Source organism: Phyllobates terribilis, unplaced genomic scaffold, assembly GCF_046119375.1.
Source record: "Phyllobates terribilis strain yellow unplaced genomic scaffold, ASM4611937v1 Scaffold_4__5_contigs__length_816908805, whole genome shotgun sequence".
NCBI lineage: Eukaryota > Metazoa > Chordata > Amphibia > Anura > Dendrobatidae > Phyllobates > Phyllobates terribilis.
Window position 1 is genome coordinate 217,612,419 of NW_027362764.1, and position 21,712 is coordinate 217,634,130.

A 21,712-nucleotide genomic window follows, 5' to 3' on the forward strand; every position below is an offset into this window, starting at 1 on the left:
ATGAGGCAATTACTCTGGAACGCCTCAATGGATCCCGGTGATTCGGAGATTGTTTTTTAATGACATATTGTACTTCGTAATAGTGGTAAAAATTTTTATATATCACTTGCGTTTATTTGTGAAAAAATCGGAAATTTGGCGAAAATTTTAAAAATTTCAAAATTGGAATATTTATTCTTTTAAATCAGAGAGATATGTCACACAAAATAGTTAATAAATTTCCCATGTCTACTTTACATCAGCACAACTTTGGAGCCAAATTTTTTTTTCGTTAGGAAGTTATAAGGGTTAAAAGTTGACCAGTGATTTCTCATTTTTCCAACAAAATTTACAAAACCATTTTTTTTAGGGACCACATCACATTTGAAGTGACTTTGAGGGGTCCATATGACAGAAAATACCCAAAAGTGACACCATTCTAACAACTGCACCCCTCAAGGTGCTCAAAACCACATTCAAGAAGTTTATTAACCCTTCAGGTGCTTCACAGGAATGTTTGGAATGTGGAAGGAAAAAATAAACATTTTACTTTTTTTTTACGAAAATGTTACTTTAGACCAATTTTTTTTTTACTTTAAGAAGAGTAACAGGAGAAAATGGACCCCAAAATTTGTTGTGCAATTTCTCTTGAGCACACCAATACCCAATATGTGGGAGAAAACCACTGTTTGGAGGAATGAGAGCCATTTGACTTTTTGAATGTAAAATTTGCTGGCATAATTAACGGACGCCATGTCGTGTTTGGAGGGCTGCTAATGTGCCTAAACAGTGGAAACTGTCCACAAGTGACACCATTTTGGAAACTAGACCCCTCAGGGAGCTTATCTAGATGGGTGCTGAGCACCTTGATCCCCCAGGTGCTTCACAGAAGTTTATAGCATTGAGCTGTAAAAATAAAATTTTCACATTTTTCCCACAAAAATGTTTTTCAGTCACCAATTTTGTATTTTCAGAAGAGTAACAGGAGAAATTTCACCATACCATTTGTTGTGCAATTTCTCCTGAGTAAGCCGTTACCCCATATGTGGGTAAAAAAAACACTGCTTGGGGGCATGGCAGGGCTCGGAAGGAAAGGAGTGCCATTTGACCTTTTGAATGTAAAATTTGCTGGAATAATTAGTGTTGCGTTTGGAGAGCCCCTGATGTGCTTAAACAGTGGAAACCCCCCACCAGTGACACCATTTTGGAAGCTAGACACCTCAGAGAACTTATCTAGATGTGTGGTGAGCACCTTGAACCCCAAGGTGCTTCACAGAAGTTTACAACATTGAACCGTGAAAATAAAAAAATGAAAAAATTTTCCCGCAAGAATGTTTTTTAGCACAAAATTTTGCATTTTCACAAGGGTAACAGGAGAAAATGGACCCCAAAATTTGTTGTGCAATTTCTCTTGAGTATGCAGATACCCCATATGAGGTCAAAAACTACTTTTGAGGCATAGTGCAAAGCTCAGAAGGGAAGAAGCACCATATTGGAGTTCACATTTTGTTGGACTGGTTTGAGGGTGCTATGTCACATTGGTAGAGCCCCTGAGGTGCCAGATCAGCTGAACCCCCCCATAAGTGACCTCATTTTACAAACTACACCTCTCAATGAATTCATCTAGGGGTGCAGTGATCATATTGACACCATAGGTGTGTCACATAATTTTATACCATTGGGCAGTGAAGAAAAAATAAGTACATTTTTACCACAAAAATTTTGTTTTAGCCCCAGATTTTACATTTTCACACTGGGAAATGGCTAAAAATGGCACCAAAATTTATCCCACAATTTCTGCTGAATGTAGAAATACCCCATATGTGGCTGTACAGTACTGCTTAGCCACACGGCTAGACTCGGGAGGGACGGAGCGCTTTTTGCCTCCTGGAGCGCAGATTTTCCTAGAATAGTTTGCGGACTCCATATACAGAGACCTTATGTGCTTTTAGAGCAGAATCCCCCTCAAGTGACCCAATTTTGGAAATTACAGTTAGGTCCATATATATTTGGACAGAGACAGCATTTTTCTAATTTTGGTTGTAGACATTACCACAATGAATTTTAAACAAAGCAATTCAGATGCAGTTGAAGTTCTGACTTTCAGCTTTCATTTGAGGGTACTTTTTGGTCCCTTTAAAAACAGGGTGGCACATGTTAAGGAGCTGAAACTCCTAAACCCTTCATCCAATTTTAATGTGGATACCCTCAAATGAAAGCTGAAAGTCTGAACTTCAACTGCATCTGAATTGTTTTGTTTAAAATTCATTGTGGTAATGTCTAGAACCAAAATTAGAAAAATGTGTCTCTGTCCAAATATATATGGACCTAACTGTATACCTCTTTGTGAATTTATCTACAGGTGTAGTGACGATTTTGACTCCATGGATGTTTTCCAGAAACAAGCAGCAGTGGATGTTGCTAAGTGAAGATTGCAAACTGCCGTTGTAGTGACCAGTACGCTGTAGTAACCAGTACTTGGAGTGACCAGTACATTATGCCCAGCTCGTTCTTCTGGAGACATGTACCCATAAATTAGGCAGGCTCTCATTGCTACAGGAATGCCAAACATGTGGACGTTAACTGCGGTTTAGACACACTGAAGCACAGAATGGAGGGGGACTTTTGGATTTGGGAGCGCAGAATTCACTGGATTTCTTTTGGAGGGCGAGGAGTCATTTAGTTTTTCCAGAGCCTTTGTGCTACCAGCAATGTGGAAGCCCCTATATTATTGTTAACAGATGACGGACCTGAGTGGGGGCTTTTTTTGTGAATGGAGTTGAAGCTTTTATTGGGAACATTTTACATAACATTTTGGATCACGTTTTTCCTGCGCGCTACGCTGAGCACTTATATCGGGGCTCCCATCTAAATCTCCGAGTGATGTGATTTAGATGAAATCCCCAAGGAATCCATTCACTATAATGAGGCAGCAGAGTTAGTCTGGACTCCGTCTGACCTCTGTTCGGCGTTGTCCTTCTTTTCAGAATTGCACAGAACTGTGGCCTGCTGCACTTTTATGCACGCCTTAAGACGGCATCCACAGTGCCTCCATCTGCCTCATTACAGGGAATCTTCCACTGGGGGTCCCGTCTGAATCACATATTTCTGAGATTTACACAAAACCCCGGTGTAAGCGCTCAGCACAGAGCACCGAATAAATGTGAGCCGAGCCTTACTGCAATCTTTGGGAGACACAAAGAACCAATCAACAGCATGTGAAGAATTGGTTTTATATATTTTTTACGCCTTTCCTCGTGCAGTATAAGTGATTAGACGACTTTATTCTTCGGGTCGGTGCGATTACAGCGATACCAGATTTATATCGGGTTTTTATGATTGACAGCTGTCACACACTAAAAGACGCTTTTTATTGTAAAAACAAGTTTTTGCATTGTCATATTTTGAGAGCTATAATTTTTCTATATTTTGGCCGACAGAGTCATGTAAGGGCTTCTTTTTTGCAGGACGAGTTGACGTATTTATTGGTACCATTTTCGGGCACGTGACAGTTTTTGATCGCTTTCTATTGTTTTTTGGTAGGCAGAATGAACAAAATCCAGCAATTCAGGAATTGTTTTTTGGGGATTTTTTTATGCTGTTCCGTGTGTGGTAAAATTGATAAGGCAAATTTATTCTTCAGGTCGGTGCAATTACAGCGATACCACATTTATATCTTTTTTTATGTTTTGGCGCTTTTACACAATAAAAACTATTTTATAGAAAAAATAATTATTTTGGCATCGCTTTATTCTGAGAGCTGTGACTTTTTTATTTTTCTGCTGATGGAGCTGTATGGTGGCTTGTTTTTTGCGGGACAAGATGACGTTTTCAGTTGCACCATATTTATTTACAGGCTTCTTTTTGATCGCGTTTTATTCCACTTTCTGTTTTTTAGCCATACATATATTTTTTTATCATGTTTCTGATTTTTATTGATTGACTAAATAAAATTAATTGTTTTATAATCTTGGATCTCTTCGTTTTTTGCTGCACTAATAATATAGCTCAGGTTTGGTGGAATATGATGATAACGCATCGTTTTTTGCCTTGTTTTTTACTTTTTTTTTACCGTGTTCACTGAAGGGGTTAACTAGTGGGAAAGTTTTATAGGTCGGGTCATTACGGACGCGGCGATACCAAATATGTGTACTTTTATTGTTTTTTTTACACAGATAAATATATTTATTAAATTAATATTTTTTCTTTATTTTGTGATTTTTATATTTGATATTGTTATAATTTTTATTAAATGTTTTATTACTTTTTTACATTGTCCCAGGGCGGGACATCATCTTCAAACTGTCAGATCACTGATCTGAGCATCAGAGCAGCGTCTGACAGGCCACCTTCCTGAAGGACCCCGTGGCCATCTTGGGACTGGGGGTCACCATGGAGACAATCAACACAACGCTATCACAGATGGGATCACAGAGGGAGCCCACACCCTCTGCGATGTCGCTGTCACTACTGACAGTTGCATCAGAGGGGTTAAATGCCCGCGATCGGTACTAGCACCGATCATGGGCGGTGCTGCGGGGTGTCAGCTCTCACACAGAGCTGACACCCGCATGTGATCGCGGCGGTGCTCAGCATGAGCCCGCCCGATCACCGCGCTGTACATGTAAAAATTCAACACGTGAACAAGCTCTTAGTTTAGGTTCACATGATTTTGTTTCACAAGCTGGTGAGTTCAGGTCAGGAGAACTGCTAGTGGTCTGGAAATCACAGTCCATTTACAGACTGTGAAACACGGACACGTGAATGCATCTCTATGCTTAAAGGAAATCTGTCAGAAGGTTTTTGCTACCTCATCTGAGAGCAGCATGATGTAAAAAAAAGACCCTGAATCCAATGATGTATCACTTAGATTACTGGGTGCAGCAGTTGTGACACAATCAGAGTTCTTAGATGTAGCAGAGCTCAGAAAGCTAACCCCGCCCACACCACAGCTTTCTGTGTACATTGTATATTGACAGTGAGCTGCTTATCTGAGGAGGGGGTGCAGTTGGACTAGCAGTCATGCTAGCACCAGACTTTGCAGTGATAATCTCCTGGGGATAAAACATTCAGTATAAGTAGATAACAGCACACAATCTGATGTGACACATTACTGAAATGTGTTTCAGCTCCTATCTTCAGATTACATAGCAAAAACCTGCTGACAAATTCCCCTTAAGATGTGAGCAAGCGTTCTTAAAAACGTTTGTTCATCTGGTGAAATGATATTTTGTGCAGCGCAAAAGATCATCATTCTTGACGGTGCATTGTTTTGTGAAAACAAGATTCGCACTGCTGAGAACTATCTGAGAACTGTGTCAGCCTGTGTGCACTGAACGGTCTGTTACAGATTGCTCAGTGTGCATCATTTGCTTTGGTATGTGTGTATAAACCTTTACAAATTAGTGGGCATATCGTGCCATCGGTCGGTCTGTGTAAACGGAGCTTTAGGCCCCCTTCACACTTCCGTGTTTCCGGTATGTGTAGCGTCCGTTTTCAACCTTACCAGAGACATCACACCTCCGCAGTAACTGACAGCTTGCTTATCATTAGACCCGGCTGTCAGTCAGTGCCGGGGGCGCGGTTACAGCCATAGCTTACTATACACAGAGCGGTGACTGAAACCGTGTCAGCTTTATGCCTGGGGGAATAAAGCTAATTTCCTTCAGGGATCGAGGCTCTCAGTGCAGGTACTTCATGGTGTCAGAACGCTATTAACCAGCAGATTAACCCCATATCTGCAGGTTAGCATCATTATTGTACATGACAGGTTCTGTTACGATACTGGCGTAGTACTGCTGGAAACCAGTGGCTTAAGGAGCACAAGCAGGAACAGCAAGCAGTTATAGATGTACTTGGATATAACAAAGGCGTTTGTAGGGAACAATCCGTAGATGAATAAGAACAGTCTGGGAAACAATGTTCAAGAGCTGAGACTGGAACTAAGCTAACAGCTAGACACAATACTCAAGCAATGAGTGAGAAATCCATGTGGCTTTAAGTAGGCCCAAACAGGAAACAAAATGCATTCCAAGGTTCAGAATCCGCCATCTTAGTAAAGGGCAATTTCAGAACACGACAGCAGCCTCCAGCGGTAATCATTAAGGTGAACAATAGCAGCCACTAGTGGTCGAACTGTAGAAAGACAACAGGAATTCTGACAGGTTCCCTTTAATTGTATTAGGAAAGGGAAGGTCTGATGGGGAAGGCTTACACACAACAGACTTTGGAGGTTAAATCGATAAGTAAAATAACCTTACGTTGTCTCCTGCAATTTTCTAAAAAGTGAATTTTTCAAAGTCTCGTTTTACCAATATCAGTTTTTATTTAAAAATAAATACATTTTTCTCCTGTTGAACGACTTCTAATTGGCGTTTATGACCCTAGTCATGGTAATGCTTCTATCCAGGAGATCATTGACCTCTGGAGAGAACACTTAACAGTAATCTTACACCCACCGGACATCATGGGGGCATCTTGTCACATCTCCGAAAAGCGCATATTATGGCTGATCCCGCCAGCTGTAACTTGCTAACCTAGGAGTAATCTGTCCCTTTGTTTCTACTGTATGATTAGCTAGCCCATTGTGCTCATATCCATTGATTACTCATTTTACAACAACCTTTGTAACCACAGGATATAATTACAGAGCTCGCGCCTTTCCTTCACTCCTTGTAAAATAATTTCTGAATTTACCAGTTTAACATTGTGTCTCTGCTGGGAGCTTATACTGTACAGTGCAATTAATGTCATTTCATTGCATCTATAATTTACAAATCCGACCCCCCGTAATGTTATTTTAGCCAATTTCTGTTCAGTTACACATTGCAATGATTTATCTGTGTAAATTCCAATGCGTTATGGCAGCTATTAACAGTACAAAAAAAAAGGGAAATTAGTTTATAAAACTCTGTTGAAACATTAAGTTCCTTTGTGAGTTAGTAATCACTGGTTTCTCTCCTGCATCCAGTCTCTCCACAAGCAAGTTCCTGTTAATGACTTTGTAATAGCATGCCATTAGTCGGGGACTGAATAAATCTAAACACAATGAGAGGTGCTTATTATCTGGATAGTCTAAGCATATATTAGCCATCAGCTGCAGTAAGATAAAACATATTGTACTTGTAAACTCCCTTCACTTAACTTCATCACGTCCAAATCTGCTGCGATCACCTAAAGGGTCAGTCCTCCTGGGCGCAAGAGGTGAGCGGAGCGGGTGAAGTCACATCTACTGATACCTGCCCATCAGAATAGGACAATCGCGCACATGTCCCGTCAAGTATCTGTAGACATGACGTTACCTTCCCATCTCATCTTTTGGTGCAGAAGTTTACAGAGCAGGACTACCCATTTAAAGCAGGTGTGCCCATCTGCTTTAAAGTCTAAGTGCCAAATTTTGTGATTGTACCACTCCCAGGGGTCGGATAAAATTTAAAGGGGTATTCTGATACAAAGTGTATAACGACAGTACTATATATGTGTTATAATCTATTAAAAGAAACCTGTCAGCCGGATTTTGCTAAGTAAACTACATGCATTGTCATGTTGGGGCTGTTGCACTGATTCAAATGATGCCTGAGATGAAGAAATCCGTCTTGTTGTTCTTGGAGTTAATGATATGCTCATGCTCCGGGGCAGGACTGTAGGCAGGTCACATCCTGGTGCTCTAGGCCAGATCAGCAAGAAAAACCTGCCCACAGGCACGACCCTATCTGTCTCTGTGTCAGGCTGTTACTGTGATGAGGAACATACTTGTGCTTCGGGGAGGCCTGTGGGCAGGTCTTTTCTTGCTGATCTGGCCTAGAGAATAAGATTAGACTCTGCCTACAGTCCCGCCCCGGAGCACAAGCATATTATTAACTCAGAACTGCAAACACTGATTACACAAGAACCACAAGATGGATTTCTTCACCTCAGGTATCATATTAATCAGTGCAGCAGCCCCAACATGACACTGCATGTAGTTTACTTAGCAAAATCCTGCAGAAAGGTTCTCTTTAAGTTTGGGTTCCGTATCTGGAACTTCCACCACTATAAACAAAGAGCTTCCTTTTCTCCCCTTTTTAGCAGTAAAAAAGGGGTAGTTTTTTACTACAAATAAATGGAAAGCTATTGTAGAATGTATCTACTGTGATGCAGTGAGGGGTATGGTGCTGGATGGGAGATATATTCCTTCCTGTGTAAGTGCCTTGGTAAACAGCAGGGAAGGAGGTCAAGACCTGGCCTGGACCTTCTCTGGTATTCTGGGTTTTTGGGTCAATGCCTGGATTGCACAGCTGCAGGTCTGAGGACAGCATAAATAGACAGCCAGAACTCCTCAATGTGGTGGTGGGTGGGAAAGTGCTGAGGGGCATTTGGTGGCAACATCAGATCTGCACAGACTGGCATGTCCGGGCCCTAACCTATGCTGTGGAAACAAGCAGGACTTTTTCCTTTGTCAGACTGTGTTTTTTTTTCTACTGCCAGTGAAAACACTGAGCTTGGACTGAAAGCCTATGTGTGCCTCTTTACTGCGTCCCTGCCTTAGCCCACCAGAACGAATCCCCACAGTACTTTAAATTTATTTTTTGACTCTAACTTTTAGGCCACACTGAGGACTTTTCTACCTCATTCCCAAGGCCATTATTCCCCTACCAAGGTTCCCAGTAACTCTGGGGTTCTTTGAGTCTTGATCAGAGGTTCCACAAAACGCAGCATCAAGACCTACGGTATCACTTTAACAGTAGGGAAGCTAAACTGCTTTCACCTGAAAGATGTCTTACAAAGCAGTAAAGATATCTGAGCACAATTACAGCCCTGGACAAGAATTACAGAATACATTACCAGCCTTTCCACCAAGCTTCTTAGATGCAGGAACACCATTAGTGGTCCATATTTCTGGAATTCTATTTTAATAATTTAGGCAATCGCCTCCATAGGTACCACATGATTGCAGACTCAATGCCTTGTTTGCTATAGGTTTATTCTTTGGAACTAGATATTTAAATTGAATCTGTCTCCTAACATGTCTCTTTTAGTAAATGATTAAACCTCCGCATTGCACTCTTCCTCTATTATCCCTCCCATTAATTTACACATAAATTGACAACTGGGCGTTACTGTTCAGGGGCGTGTCCACTCACCATCTGACGTTGTCCAATTAGTGCTGGCCTTATAGGCCGTGTAGGGACACATCCCTTTTACAAGAGGAAGAGCAAGTTGTCTCCATTGGTTCCTCTTCACTTAATTAGTTGTAATTGTCTGCTTAACCATTTGTATACTAGTATTATATTTTATACTAACAAAGGGGTAGAGAAAACCCTCTTGTGCGGATAAGGACCAATAGATATACAAAAATTTCAGCTCCTTCGTTCATTGGTCCAAATAAAAAATACCAAATGAATAGTTTGTGGAATATGATTGTGGGGCTGTACTCTAACATGCCATCATGTAACATTTTGTAATATATTTTCTTTGTGCCTCTCCTAGGGTATAGCGTTCTTCTCACATTGAAAAATATGGACTGCACTCTGACATAGAAATTTCTAAAAAGATCAGTTTACTACATTTGCTGTAATGCCAAACTACAAGGAATCCCAGGGGAGAACGGATGCTCGACCCCTCTCGGCCTGTACAGATACCTTAATTGCAAAGAGATATTTGATACAGCAACGGCTCGGCAGAGGAAGTTTTGGAACAGTTTATCTTGTGTTAGACAAGAAGGCGAAAGAGGAAGAAAAACTGTAAGTAATTTGGAGATACATTGAGTGTTTCACACAGACTTATCCACTATCTGTACAGCTGGAATGACATGTAGGGTAGGGATGGCCAACTAATTTGCCAAGACGCCAGCTACAAAGTTGGGACTGTTGTGGAGGGCCGAAGCTATCGGCTGAACTTAATCCGCTCAATATTAATTGTATTGCTAAAAATTGAGCAGAATTAAGTTTAGCTATTACCTGTAATACATAGGGTTTATTATAATATGTATTCTTACCAGCAGCGGCTAATCAATACCTTGTAATTTCCTGCTTTTCACCAGTCGCAGCTAATCATAAAGTTTATAAACATTATAAGGCTGCTGGTAAGAATACATGGGATAAGCCTTGTCGTCACATGCATTCGCAGTAGTAGCTAATCAGCTTACTTTTACTTACATACATACTTATTTTTCTATTTTTTTTTAACTTGTGAAGGTTAAATAATTTGCAACAGTAATTATCCCGCATATCGCATCTCCTATCATCCGGTGGGTTGTTACCACAGTAAACATAATTTGCAGCTGTAATCATCCCTCACATGCCACCTCTCCTCCCCATCAACCCCACTCCCCGACCCTCAGATTATATTCGCACATCAGGGTCCTCCCGGCAGATTACAAACACCACTCAGGATTAGGCGTTAAAGGGGATTCCTATCTCCAAGATTCTATCCCAATATGTAGTAGGTGTAATGATAATATAGCAAATACCTCCAATTAGAAATGTAGCATAGTTTTTCTGATTCACTATGTCTCTTTCCTCATGTGCAGGCACGGGCAGGACCTTAGGTATCCATGGTTACGACCACTAGCAACTAACTAACTGTCACTATATCAATGGTCATAACCATGGATACCTAAGGTCCGGTGCACTGCTTGGTTCTCAGCTGCTTGGATCTGGCGGTCATTTACCTAAAGGAACAGCCTCTTCCCAAAAGCGATGATTTGAACAGCACCTATCCTTTCACAGTACTAGCAGGGTCTTTTCTAATCTCCTCTCTTATTCAGTAGGAATAATCATTGCTGTTAACAGCCACTTGGGTAGTGCGACCTCTAGACAATGGACGCTCTCATCACACCCCTTCCTTCCGACTTTTCTTTTAAAAAAGTTGCATCTAGCTGAAGCACCACTTTAGCTTTTTTTTATTTTACCGCTGAAGTGGTGCTTCTAATCTACGCTCTCTGATCTTATCTGATATTATGCTCATCTGCCGCCATCTTCACCTTTTATCTTTGCCACTCCCGTTGGTCTCTGGCAGTTTGTGACCTGCCCGCTGTTCCAGTGTTTCATGGATCGAGCCGGAGGTCAAAACTCAATACAAGTCTATGAAAGCCTCATTCTGGCAGAAGTTGCTGTTACAAGATGGCACCAAAAAAAGTGAAGACGCCAGAGGGTGAGTATATGACTGGGGGCAGAGACCTTAGATTAGAAGCACCACTGCAACGTTTGAAAAAAAAACACTAAGAAAAACTGCTGGAGTGGTGCTTTAAGTGATCAAAGTTCACATCCTACTACACATCTCAGGTTCAGTCCTCCTAAGGGGCTAAAAACACGTTCTACACATTATACACAATAGTTACAGACTAAAAAAAATTCAGATCACCCAACTTTTCCAACTCTGACAATTAAAAAAAAGCATTAATAAAATTTTGATATTTCAAAATATATGTTGTAAAGAAAAAAAATCAAAATGCTAGATTTGCTGTTTTCCAGTCACCTTGCCTCCCTAAAAAATGGAATTAAATGCAATCAAAAATTGTACGTACAATAGTACCAAAAGAAGTTTCAGTAAAATAGAAACCCTCACGCAGATCCATTCATGGAAAAATTAGTAATTACTTGCAAATATAGATATGGTTTTTACAAAATTCTGAATGTTATAAATTTGTTAAATTAAAATGAAATCTATAGAAATGTACTATTGCCGTAATTGTACTGACCTGGAGAATCAAGGTACCATTGAATGCTGCAAATACTGAACATTTGTTTTTTCATGTTTCAGTGCATTATATGGCAAAGTGGAAGGCGTCATTCACACTTTTCCCACAAAAAAAAAAAATTACGGCTCTTGGAAGAAGGGGGAAAAAACTAAAACACAAAAAAGAAAATTAGTTAGGGGAGGGGGGAGTTACATAAAACTGGACTTTTTTATATAGCTATTTATATATTAAAAGAAAACACACAACCGAGATGTTTATATTAAAACCTATTTTATGTAATAAATTGTTTTCTTATATACAGTTATATGAAAAAGTTTGGGCACCCCTATTAATCTTAAGCTTAATGTTTTATAAAAATTGGTGTTTTTGCAACAGCTATTTCAGTTTGATATATGTAATAACTGTTGGACACAGTAATGTTTCTGCCTTGAAATGAGGTTTATTGTACTAACAGAAAATGTGCAATCTGTATTCAAACAAAATTTGACAGGTGCATAAGTATGGGCACCCTTATCATTTTCTTGTTTTAAATACTCCTACCTACTTTTTACTGACTTACTAAAGCACTTTTTTTGGTTTTGTAACCTCATTGAGCTTTGAACTTCATAGCCAGGTGTATGCAATCATGAGAAAAGCTACTTAAAGTGGCCACTTGCAAGTTGTTCTCCTGTTTGAATCTCCTCTGAAGAGTGGCATCATGGGCTCCTCAAAACAACTGTCAAATGATCTGAAAACAAAGATTATTCAACATAGTTGTTCAGGGGAAGGATACAAAAAGCTGTCTCAGAGATTTAACCTGTCAGTTTCCACTGTGAGGAACATAGTAAGGAAATGGAAGAACACAGGGACAGTTCTTGTTAAGGCCAGAAGTGGCAGGCCAAGAAAAACATCAGAAAGGCAGAGAAGAAGAATGGTGAGATCAGTCAAGGACAATCCTCAGACCACCTCCAGAGAGCTGCAGCATCAACTTGCTGCAGATGGTGTCACTGTGCATCGGTCAACTATACAACGCACTTTGCACAAGGAGAAGCTGTATGGGAGAGTGATGCGAAAGAAGCCGTTTCTGCAAGCACGCCACAAACAGAGTCTGCTGAGGTATGCAAAAGCACATTTGGAGAAGCCAATTTCTTTTTGGAAGAAGGTCCTGTGGACTGATGAAACCAAGATTGAGTTGTTTGCTCATACAAAAAGGCGTTATGCATGGCGGCAAAAAAACACAGCATTCCAAGAAAAACACTTGCTACCCACAGTAAAATTTGGTGGAGGTTCCATCATGCTTTGGAGCTGTGTGGCCAATGCCGGCACCGGGAATCTTGTTAAAGTTGAGGGACGCATGGATTCCACTCAGTATCAGCAGATTCTTGACAATAATGTTCAAGAATCAGTGATAAAGTTGAATTTACGCAGGGGATTGATCTTTCAGCAAGACAATGATCCAAAACACCGCTCCAAATCTACTCAGGCATTCATGCAGAGGAACAAATACAATGTTCTGGAATGGCCATCCCAGTCCCCAGACCTGAATATCATTGAACATCTGTGGGATCATTTGAAGAGGGCTGTCCATGCTCGGCGACCATCAAACTTAACTGAACTGGAATTGTTTTGTAAAGAGGAATGGTCAAAAATACCTTCATCCAGGATCCAGGAACTCATTAAAAGCTACAGGAAGCGACTAGAGGCTGTTATTTTTGCAAAAGGAGGATCTACTAAATATTAATGTCACTTTTCTGGTGAGGTGCCCATACTTATGCACCTGTCAAATTTTGTTTGAATGCAGATTGCACATTTTCTGTTAGTACAATAAACCTCATTTCAAGGCAGAAACATTACTGTGTCCAACAGTTATTACATATATCAAACTGAAATAGCTGTTGCAAAAACACCAATTTTTATAAAACATTAAGCTTAAGATTAATAGGGGTGCCCAAACTTTTTCATATAACTGTACCTATATTTCATTCTATACCTGCCTTTTAATATTTGAATAGACGTTATATAATGTGCATTTTATTTTCTGAATCCTGTATTTTGAACCCCGTCGGTGAATCCTTTAGTCAGTTGTTGGTATTAGGATGTGATTCTGGAGGGCACAAAGGATTCCTGATAGTTTCTACCATTAAACACCAGAAGTAGCTTTCAATCAAAAACCTACATGTTCCATCCTGCCTTGCTTCTGCATTGTCAAGTTCAGCCAGGGACTTGATTGAGACCCCAGTAATATACAGTGGCTGGATGGTCACAATTCTACAGGTACTACAAAGCGAAGTTTATGTAAAACATGGCCGAGTCTGATAACGTGAGACCCCCAGTAACAATTAATGACAAGTGGAAAGAATACAGTGTGAAATATGAGAATGAGGTGTACGACAGCGCGGCGTCTGCCCCCAGAAGTGTAATCCTGAATAAGGAATAGGCAGCGAGTGCACCATCACTGCCGTACCAGCACTTCAGCGTCTACAAAGCTTTTTATTTTGTTTCCCAACTGATCTATAATACATCACGTACTTATGATTTATGGAGTGCATTCAGATTTCTCTAGCTAATAGGCGGGTTTTGTTATGGGTTAGTTTCTTAGATGAATAGTCAACCGCTGACAATCATGGTCTCTTTAGAAAAGCTTAGTATTGCATCAGTGAACATGTAGACAGTTTGGCATAGTTCCTTGGAGGGTTTCTGGACATCAGAATCTGGTTGAACATGGTCCAGGAAAGTTAGTGCCTCCTGAGAACTTAATGCCAGCATGGTACCAAAGTGGGGAGGCCAAAGCTCCTGAGGCGCCTCAGAAGAAACCAGTATTTTAAATTGCACATGGTACATGGATGTCCTCTACAGATTTTTCACTGTGATTGAGGAGCTTCAAGTTAGACCTTACTGAGGCTGCCCACTTCTTCCTACTACCATTAACAAATCTAGGCTGTAATGACCTTACTGTGTCCCGGCTGCTTCAGAGATGTTTCTTCTTGGTCACTGCAGCCTGCCTTGTGACATCTGAGAAGATTCAGCTGCAGGATCAGTCACCATAAAGCACAATAATTGGGTTGGGAATCCTCTACTTAATCTTTACTTTAAAGTGTTCCCTGGTCATAAGTCTTTGATGACTTATCACCAGGATGTTTCATCAGTATCGGATTGGTGGGGGTCCAACATCAGGCACCCCCACTGATTGGCTGTGGCAGCAGCCGGATGTAGACATTGCACAGAGTTGCACTGCTCAGCTCCATTCAGTAGGTAACAGCTGCTGCAGGATACTGTAGATCAGCTCCTATTCTCATGGATAGAAGCTGATCTGTAGGACTTAAAAGTGGCCACTATATTTAACAGTGCAGTTTCATTCAATATTTACATAACAGCTGATCGGTGGGTGTGCCTGGTGACAGACCCCACTAATCTTATATTGATGACCTATCTGAGGATACTGCTGCAACTACACACAGAACAAATTAGGGAAATCCAGTGGGAAAGTGGAAACCCGTGAAAGTCCATATGATGAGTACACTACTGTACAGACTACTTGCACAACAATTTACAATACAATACTGTACAGTTTCAGCATTGCCAAAGGTGGTCTTTATAATACAGCACTGTACCCCCCCCCAAATATATTTCCTCTTCATTTATTCCCCACAACTCTTATTTATCCTGTGCCAAAGTTAATGCACTGTATCTGAGATCAGTCCTGAGAGAAGTATTTATCTCCATCTCAGTAAAGAGGACCTATGAATTGCCATAAATTTATTTTTTACCTGATTTAAAATAATTCTATGAAATTTTACTATTATTTTTGTTCCTGTGCCTTTCCATTTCTGCCTCCTATTCTTTATGTAAATCTAGTCTTGTTAGACATTGGGAAAACCTGCAAGAAACAGAAATGAGTATAAACCTTGCTGTAACTATTAAGGGAATGGAGGGACTAGAATACCCAGAGAGGTTGTCAAAATTAGGCCTATTTACGTTGGAAAAGAGAAGGCTTAGGGGAGACCTCATAAACATGTATAAATACATCAGGGGGCAGTACAGAGATCTCTCCCATGACCTGTTTATACCAAGGATGGTGACAAAGACGAGGGGGCACACTATGCGTCTGGAGGAAAGGAGGTTCCTGCACCAGCATAGAAGGGGATTCTTTACGGTCAGAGCCGTGAGACTCTGGAACTCTCTGGGAGAGGAAGTGGTGACGTCCAACTCACTTAATGACTTCAAGAGAGGCCTGGACGCCTTTCTTGAGAACAATAAAATTACATCTTATGCTTAGTTAATTAATCCAGGGATTTAATCTGACTGCCAGATTGGTGTCGGGAAGTGAATTTTTCCTCAATGATGTAAATTGGCCTATACCGCATGGTTTTTTTTTTTGCCTTCCCCTGGATCAACGCTGCGGAATAGCTGCAGTGCACCAGAAATAGGCTGAACTGGATGGACGCTTGTCTTTTTTCGGCCTTATAAACTATGTAACTATGTAACTAAATAAATAAAAAACAAAAGTGCATTTAAATAACATAGAGTTCTTAGTAACACTGTCTTTGATTGAAAATAGCATAAAAGCCGTCCCATCAACGGCAAGGTGACCCTATTCGGAACGGTCCTACACTGTCTAATATTAAAAACGTTACCATGTGTCACCTGTATGAATAAGGGCAGACAAAGGACCGGGTCCCGAACTGTGGACACTTCAGCCTTGAGAAGCCTCTTAAATATAATGTCCTGCTCAAGGAAGGGAGGCCACACACTCAGTTGCACAAAATGCAAAAAATCCAAGAAAAAACACACATTGAGCTGGGGTTTGAGTTGGTATACGTGCAGCATATAAACGCACTTTCACATTGGCCATGAAACAGGCAAAACTTACAAGAACAAAATGAGTATAAACCATGCTGTAACTAAATAAGTAAAAAGCAAAAGTGCATTTAAATAACTTACGGTTTTTAGTAACACTGTTTTTGATCAACAATAGCATGAAAGCCATCCCACCAACGGCAAGGTGACCCTATTCGGGACGGTCCTGACTAGTACTGACTGTTGGGACCTCTGCTGAACCTGAAAATTCTGTTTTGTCCTGTAAGTTAACACTTCAGGCCACCCGAATGAGCAAGGAAGTGCAGTAAGCGTCATTCACATACAGCTCCAGGGAAAATGTGAGATTTCAGGGTCTTTGGAGACAGTTATCAATTTTCATAGTTATGGTTTCAATATACAATATTTTCAACTATGTAATATTGTAGAGTAAGAGACCACTATATAGACTATATAGAGCGCCACCGTAAGTGCATTAAAGTTTATCCCATCTTATATATTTATGGTATGTCCACGTGACACACAGTTATCCAATCTTGGATGCCTTCCAGCATCCTTACATCCAAGCCCTTGATTTGCTCGTCCTTCTGCCTTATCTTGCATGCTTACATATCCTTTCTATTGTGTCAACAGAATAGTAAAATGTGATTGCTTCTTGGAATATCACATCTAGTTTACTAAACCTGGATGATTTATTCTCAGGGCCATTAACCTCGTAACCAACAACATTTTTTAACATGTGTTTTCCCTCTTGTAGTAATTTGAAATGAGAAATTCTGCATGTTTGCTTCACTTTTTGGGGATTTACGCGTTACGGTACTTCATTAGAAAAAATATTTAATCTCCAGGTTATTCCATGCCATAATTAATCTCATTGTCCCAAGATACCAGGATATGGCCATGTTATGTGTCTGTCTTTTGCGCAATATTACATTGAACATAAAAATTGTAACTCCAAGAAGGAAAAGTCGTGAAATTATGGAAATCACACAACACTCGATGAATAAGTTAATGAATACTGACACCTCTAGTTCTTCTCGTTAGGAGGTACCTGAGCTAATACATAAAGGATTTACAATATCTGTTCTTCCATAATTAGCAGAATATGAGGGTAGCGGGACAGAGCTGCAAAGAAATTGCCGTAAATTCCCTATAGTTATGAACAGCTTCCTGATGGCTTTATGAGAAACATAGCTGATGGCCTCGAAGGCTATTCAGATTGTTAATGGCCGCTCTTCTGTAGCAGCAGATTGCACCTACATTTAGTGTCAGCGTGTCAGTGTCAGATGGTTTCCTCTCAAACCGTAGAGATTGATGCAAGAACTGGAGGATAACAAGCAGTCAGTTGTAATAGTATGATCACTCCAAGATTCCTGTCTGTGGAAGTATGAATGACACTACTATGGCTACTATGGACTAATAGCTGGATAAGTTACCACTAGGGACTAGACAATAACCTCTATACCTGGGAGTGAACACTATTATATTTCATCATCTGTAAGTGGAGTGTGTGCAACTGGATCTCCTGGAGCGAGACTCTCTGTCAATGGATGGACATTCTGCCGCTAGGTCACCATAAATGTAAAGCTCTGAACTCTGCAGACCATCTAATGTGTATGGAGGCCTCCCAACACTTGGGGAGATTCGGATCTGGCGATTTTAATTCTTTTGCCCTGTCCTTTTGTTCAGCAGGCTGATGATCCCCTACCAGATGAGTATAGCAGCAGCTTACTCCACTCTTCCAATAGATATTACATGGATGTGCGTTCATGTGTAGGGAGTTGAGAGCGAAACTTGACAAATGAGCGTTCAGCTGACTGGTACCTTTGGTAGAATCCTGCAGAAGCTAAAGATCTCAGGTATATTACATATATACCTTCAGAAGATACCTAATCTCATAGTTATCAGGTTACTGGTCCTTAGGGCAGGTGTAGATGATCGTAAATTCTCTCATCTGAGAGAATAGGGCAGAGTATACCAACCACACTCTGGTCACAGTTTGATCAGTGTGAGCACAATGTGATCCGATTCTGTCAGATGAGGAGAAGATGGAGAAAAAAGTTTCTCCATCTTCTCCATTGTGTCAGTCCATGGAAATAGGATATCACGTGAGTGCAGTACAATGTTTTCCACGGACTCATTGACTTGCATGGCTGAGTGCGATCAGATAAAACTCAGGCATACTGTGATTTTTTTCCCCGGACCGGCTCTGTTCGAGGAAGAAATATGACATGTGCGCAGCCCCATAGACTAACATTGGTCTGACTGCGATCTGATGTTTTATCTGATCGTACGCGGACTGAAAATACGCTCATCTGCACCTGCCCTTTAGGTGATTGGTTTAGAAAACCCTTTGTGACTGATGGGTGCCTCCTTTGCCGCACCCCCATCTGTTATAGCTCCCATACACATTAGACTAAAGTCATCTGAGCCCTCTGATATCAGCTGGATATACCAAGAGTCCCATGTGTTTATGTATGTGGGCCTTGTTACTCTCCCCCAACAGATGATGATGGTGAAGAGCAGAATCCAACCATTGAAATTCCAACTTTTATTTTGCAGGGAGATCAGCCTCAACTAGAGGAGTGTGGCAGCATCTCCCCATAGAGAACACAGGGGTACTCGACTGTGCGTTCATGTGTATGGTGGAGTCGTGGGAGATAGCTGTCGGCCGACAGCTATCTAATGTGTATTGGAGCCTTTAGCCACCATGGAGAATCACTAAACCCTGTGATTAGCTTATTTGTCTGGGGACCATTCTAGCAGAAAGAGATTTTCAAGTTCCAAAAAGATTCGGGGCACCAGATAATTTACATAGGCATAAAGCGTAGCTTTTATTCCATCCTTAAAATCACATGACAAAGGTACAAAAAGGAGGTAGATGATACAACGTTTCAGCCATAATAGGCCTATTTCAAGACAGAAATATAGGTAATAAAATTATGTTATGGCTGAACTTTTATTACCTATATTTCTGTCTTGAAAAAGGCCTATTATGGCCGAAACATTGTATCATCTACCTCCTTTTTGTACCTTTGCCATGGGATTTTAAGGATGGAATAAAAGCTACGTTTTATCCCTACGTGAATTCTCTGGTGCCCCCCGGGTCTTTATGGAACTTGCTTTGCTTTGGACCTTGTGGGGGATCATCCCGAGTCTGCACGAAGGAGCCATTGGTGCATGAGAAACATTCACTGGACTCAGAAAGAGATTTTCAGTTTTATTTTACGTGTTTAGTGTTTATTACATTGATTTCACGACGTAGGTAGAAATCTGATAGATTGCTGATCCAGCAGTGTGCTTTCTATTACAGTCACCCACCATATGCTTCTTAGAACAAGGAGTTGCTCTTGTGACATTTTAAGTAAAGTTACACCACATAAAACATACATTTTCAAACATGTAGCTGCCTTGTTCATAAGTGACAGAATCTTTCAGCCAACTAAAAAGTTTTATCCACAGGTCACATAAGCTAAAGGAAAGTTCACAAAGTGGGAAGTACGGTCCGTATATCACTTCTGCGTATGTCCATGTGAGCACATAATCGCCAAATACCATGAAGATACTTATAAGATGCTGACGTCCCAGTGGGCGGCTGAAATCTCTATGCACTTTGCAGGCGACACTGAATAAAAAGTCATTTCACTATTTAGTCTGCAGACTACAAATGTGATGGCTAGCTCCCTGCAATACATGGCCGGCCACTAAGTGACTGCCTTGGTTTTTATGCTATTATGGAGACTGGCAAACTCACCCACTCCCAGCTTTTTTAAGGGAATGGATACCACCCACAGCACAAAAGGAAATTGTATTTTTTTATTTTAATTATCCCCCTTTCCAGAGAGCAAAGTGGCTAGTGACAGCAGAAACAGTTCATTATATATGATTATAAGAGATTCTTACTTTATTTTAACTCATAAATTCCTGCAGTCACAATACTTCACTTAAACATTAATTTACCCCTCCTGTTGGGCATGAATAGTAAAGATGTCAATTATAGGCAGTTGTGGCACTTCTACAGTGTATATTTTATGAGCGTCATAAAAATCAGCTATTACAGCATGGTGGGTGTAGTTCATTGTTTTTGCCACTGGAGGACAGTATTGTACCATTCCTTAGCAATGTCACATTTTCATACAGTAGATAACAGCGACTTTTTATCATCTTGAATAGTCCAAAATAATCTTAATACGATATGGATGTATTATAGGAGTTTATTTTTTTTATCTAAACACTGATAACTGAATACATGCTATAGAGACTGGAATGCACAGCCGCAGCCATGTTATTTGTTATGCCTAATGACTGGATTTCTAATCACAATCAGGGGTGGTCTAAGGCAAACAAAATAGGTCAATGTCATTTTGCTCCCCTTCTGATATGCCAACCAGATATGCCTAAACATGTGATCAGTGGGGGCGCTGGGGTCTCTGCTATGCCTGTGCACTGGGCAGACATGTATGTTGCAATGTTGGAAATACTTCTTGAAAATAATATATGTGCCTCTTACCTGGTGTATAGAAGAAACTACACAGGATGCAAAAACTATCAGAAGTGGGTTAGAAAGCAGTGACCACAGCAGTGGGCCATGGTAACCCTGCTTGATCCTAATATGGGATGGGTGGGGAGCTGAAACACAATTTATTTTTCGTCTTTCATGTAATAGCAATACCAAAGACATCCTTGTATTATTTAATATATATACCCTCTGTATATAACTAGGCCCACATCAGCAAGTAATACCCTGGATCAGTATATCTCACCCACACAAGGTGGTAGCATAATATAGCAGGGACAGACCATCGGGCAGTCCATTAGATACAAGCTCCCACGTTTGCTTATTGTTGGCGCACTGTTCACATACATTGGAATAATATTGTGCAGACACGTAAATATATACATACAGACGGGGCTAGATAACAGTCAATCTACCTGCGTTCAAAGCTCTTCTGAACCCTCTAATCATCAGCAAATTCCTGTGAATTTGGGATCACTAAAGTGGCAGACGAGAATCTCACGATCAGAAGACAAACGCTGCTTTGACTAAAATGTCAGGTTTGATGTGTTTCCTTTGAACATAACAACATGTTCCTACATCAACTCAGGAAACGCAAATTAACACATGCAAAGAAACCCATGGCTCGTTGACTGGAGAGCTTGGGCTCCTGATATATGTCCTGCGCTTCCCATTAAATGTCTTTATTTTCCATTTCATTGTTCCAACTTGTGTTATAATTAAATTTTTGTTTCTACCATTGA

The 21,712-nt window shown here is 40.6% G+C and overlaps 1 protein-coding gene across 3 annotated transcripts in view; it reads left to right on the forward strand.

Annotated features, from left to right (window-relative positions):
- The window catches only part of NEK11 (NIMA related kinase 11), a 405,201-nt gene that overhangs the window by 8,709 nt on the left and 374,780 nt on the right, over window positions 1–21,712 (forward strand). For 2 of the 3 annotated variants that reach the window (XM_073678085.1, XM_073678084.1), the window contains exon 2: window positions 9,448–9,701. In XM_073678085.1, the coding sequence (XP_073534186.1) occupies window positions 9,535–9,701 (167 nt within the window). In that variant the 5' untranslated portion in view covers window positions 9,448–9,534. Of the gene's footprint in view, window positions 1–9,447; window positions 9,702–21,712 lie in introns of those variants that run through there. The other variant, XM_073678086.1, reaches the window with a different exon arrangement.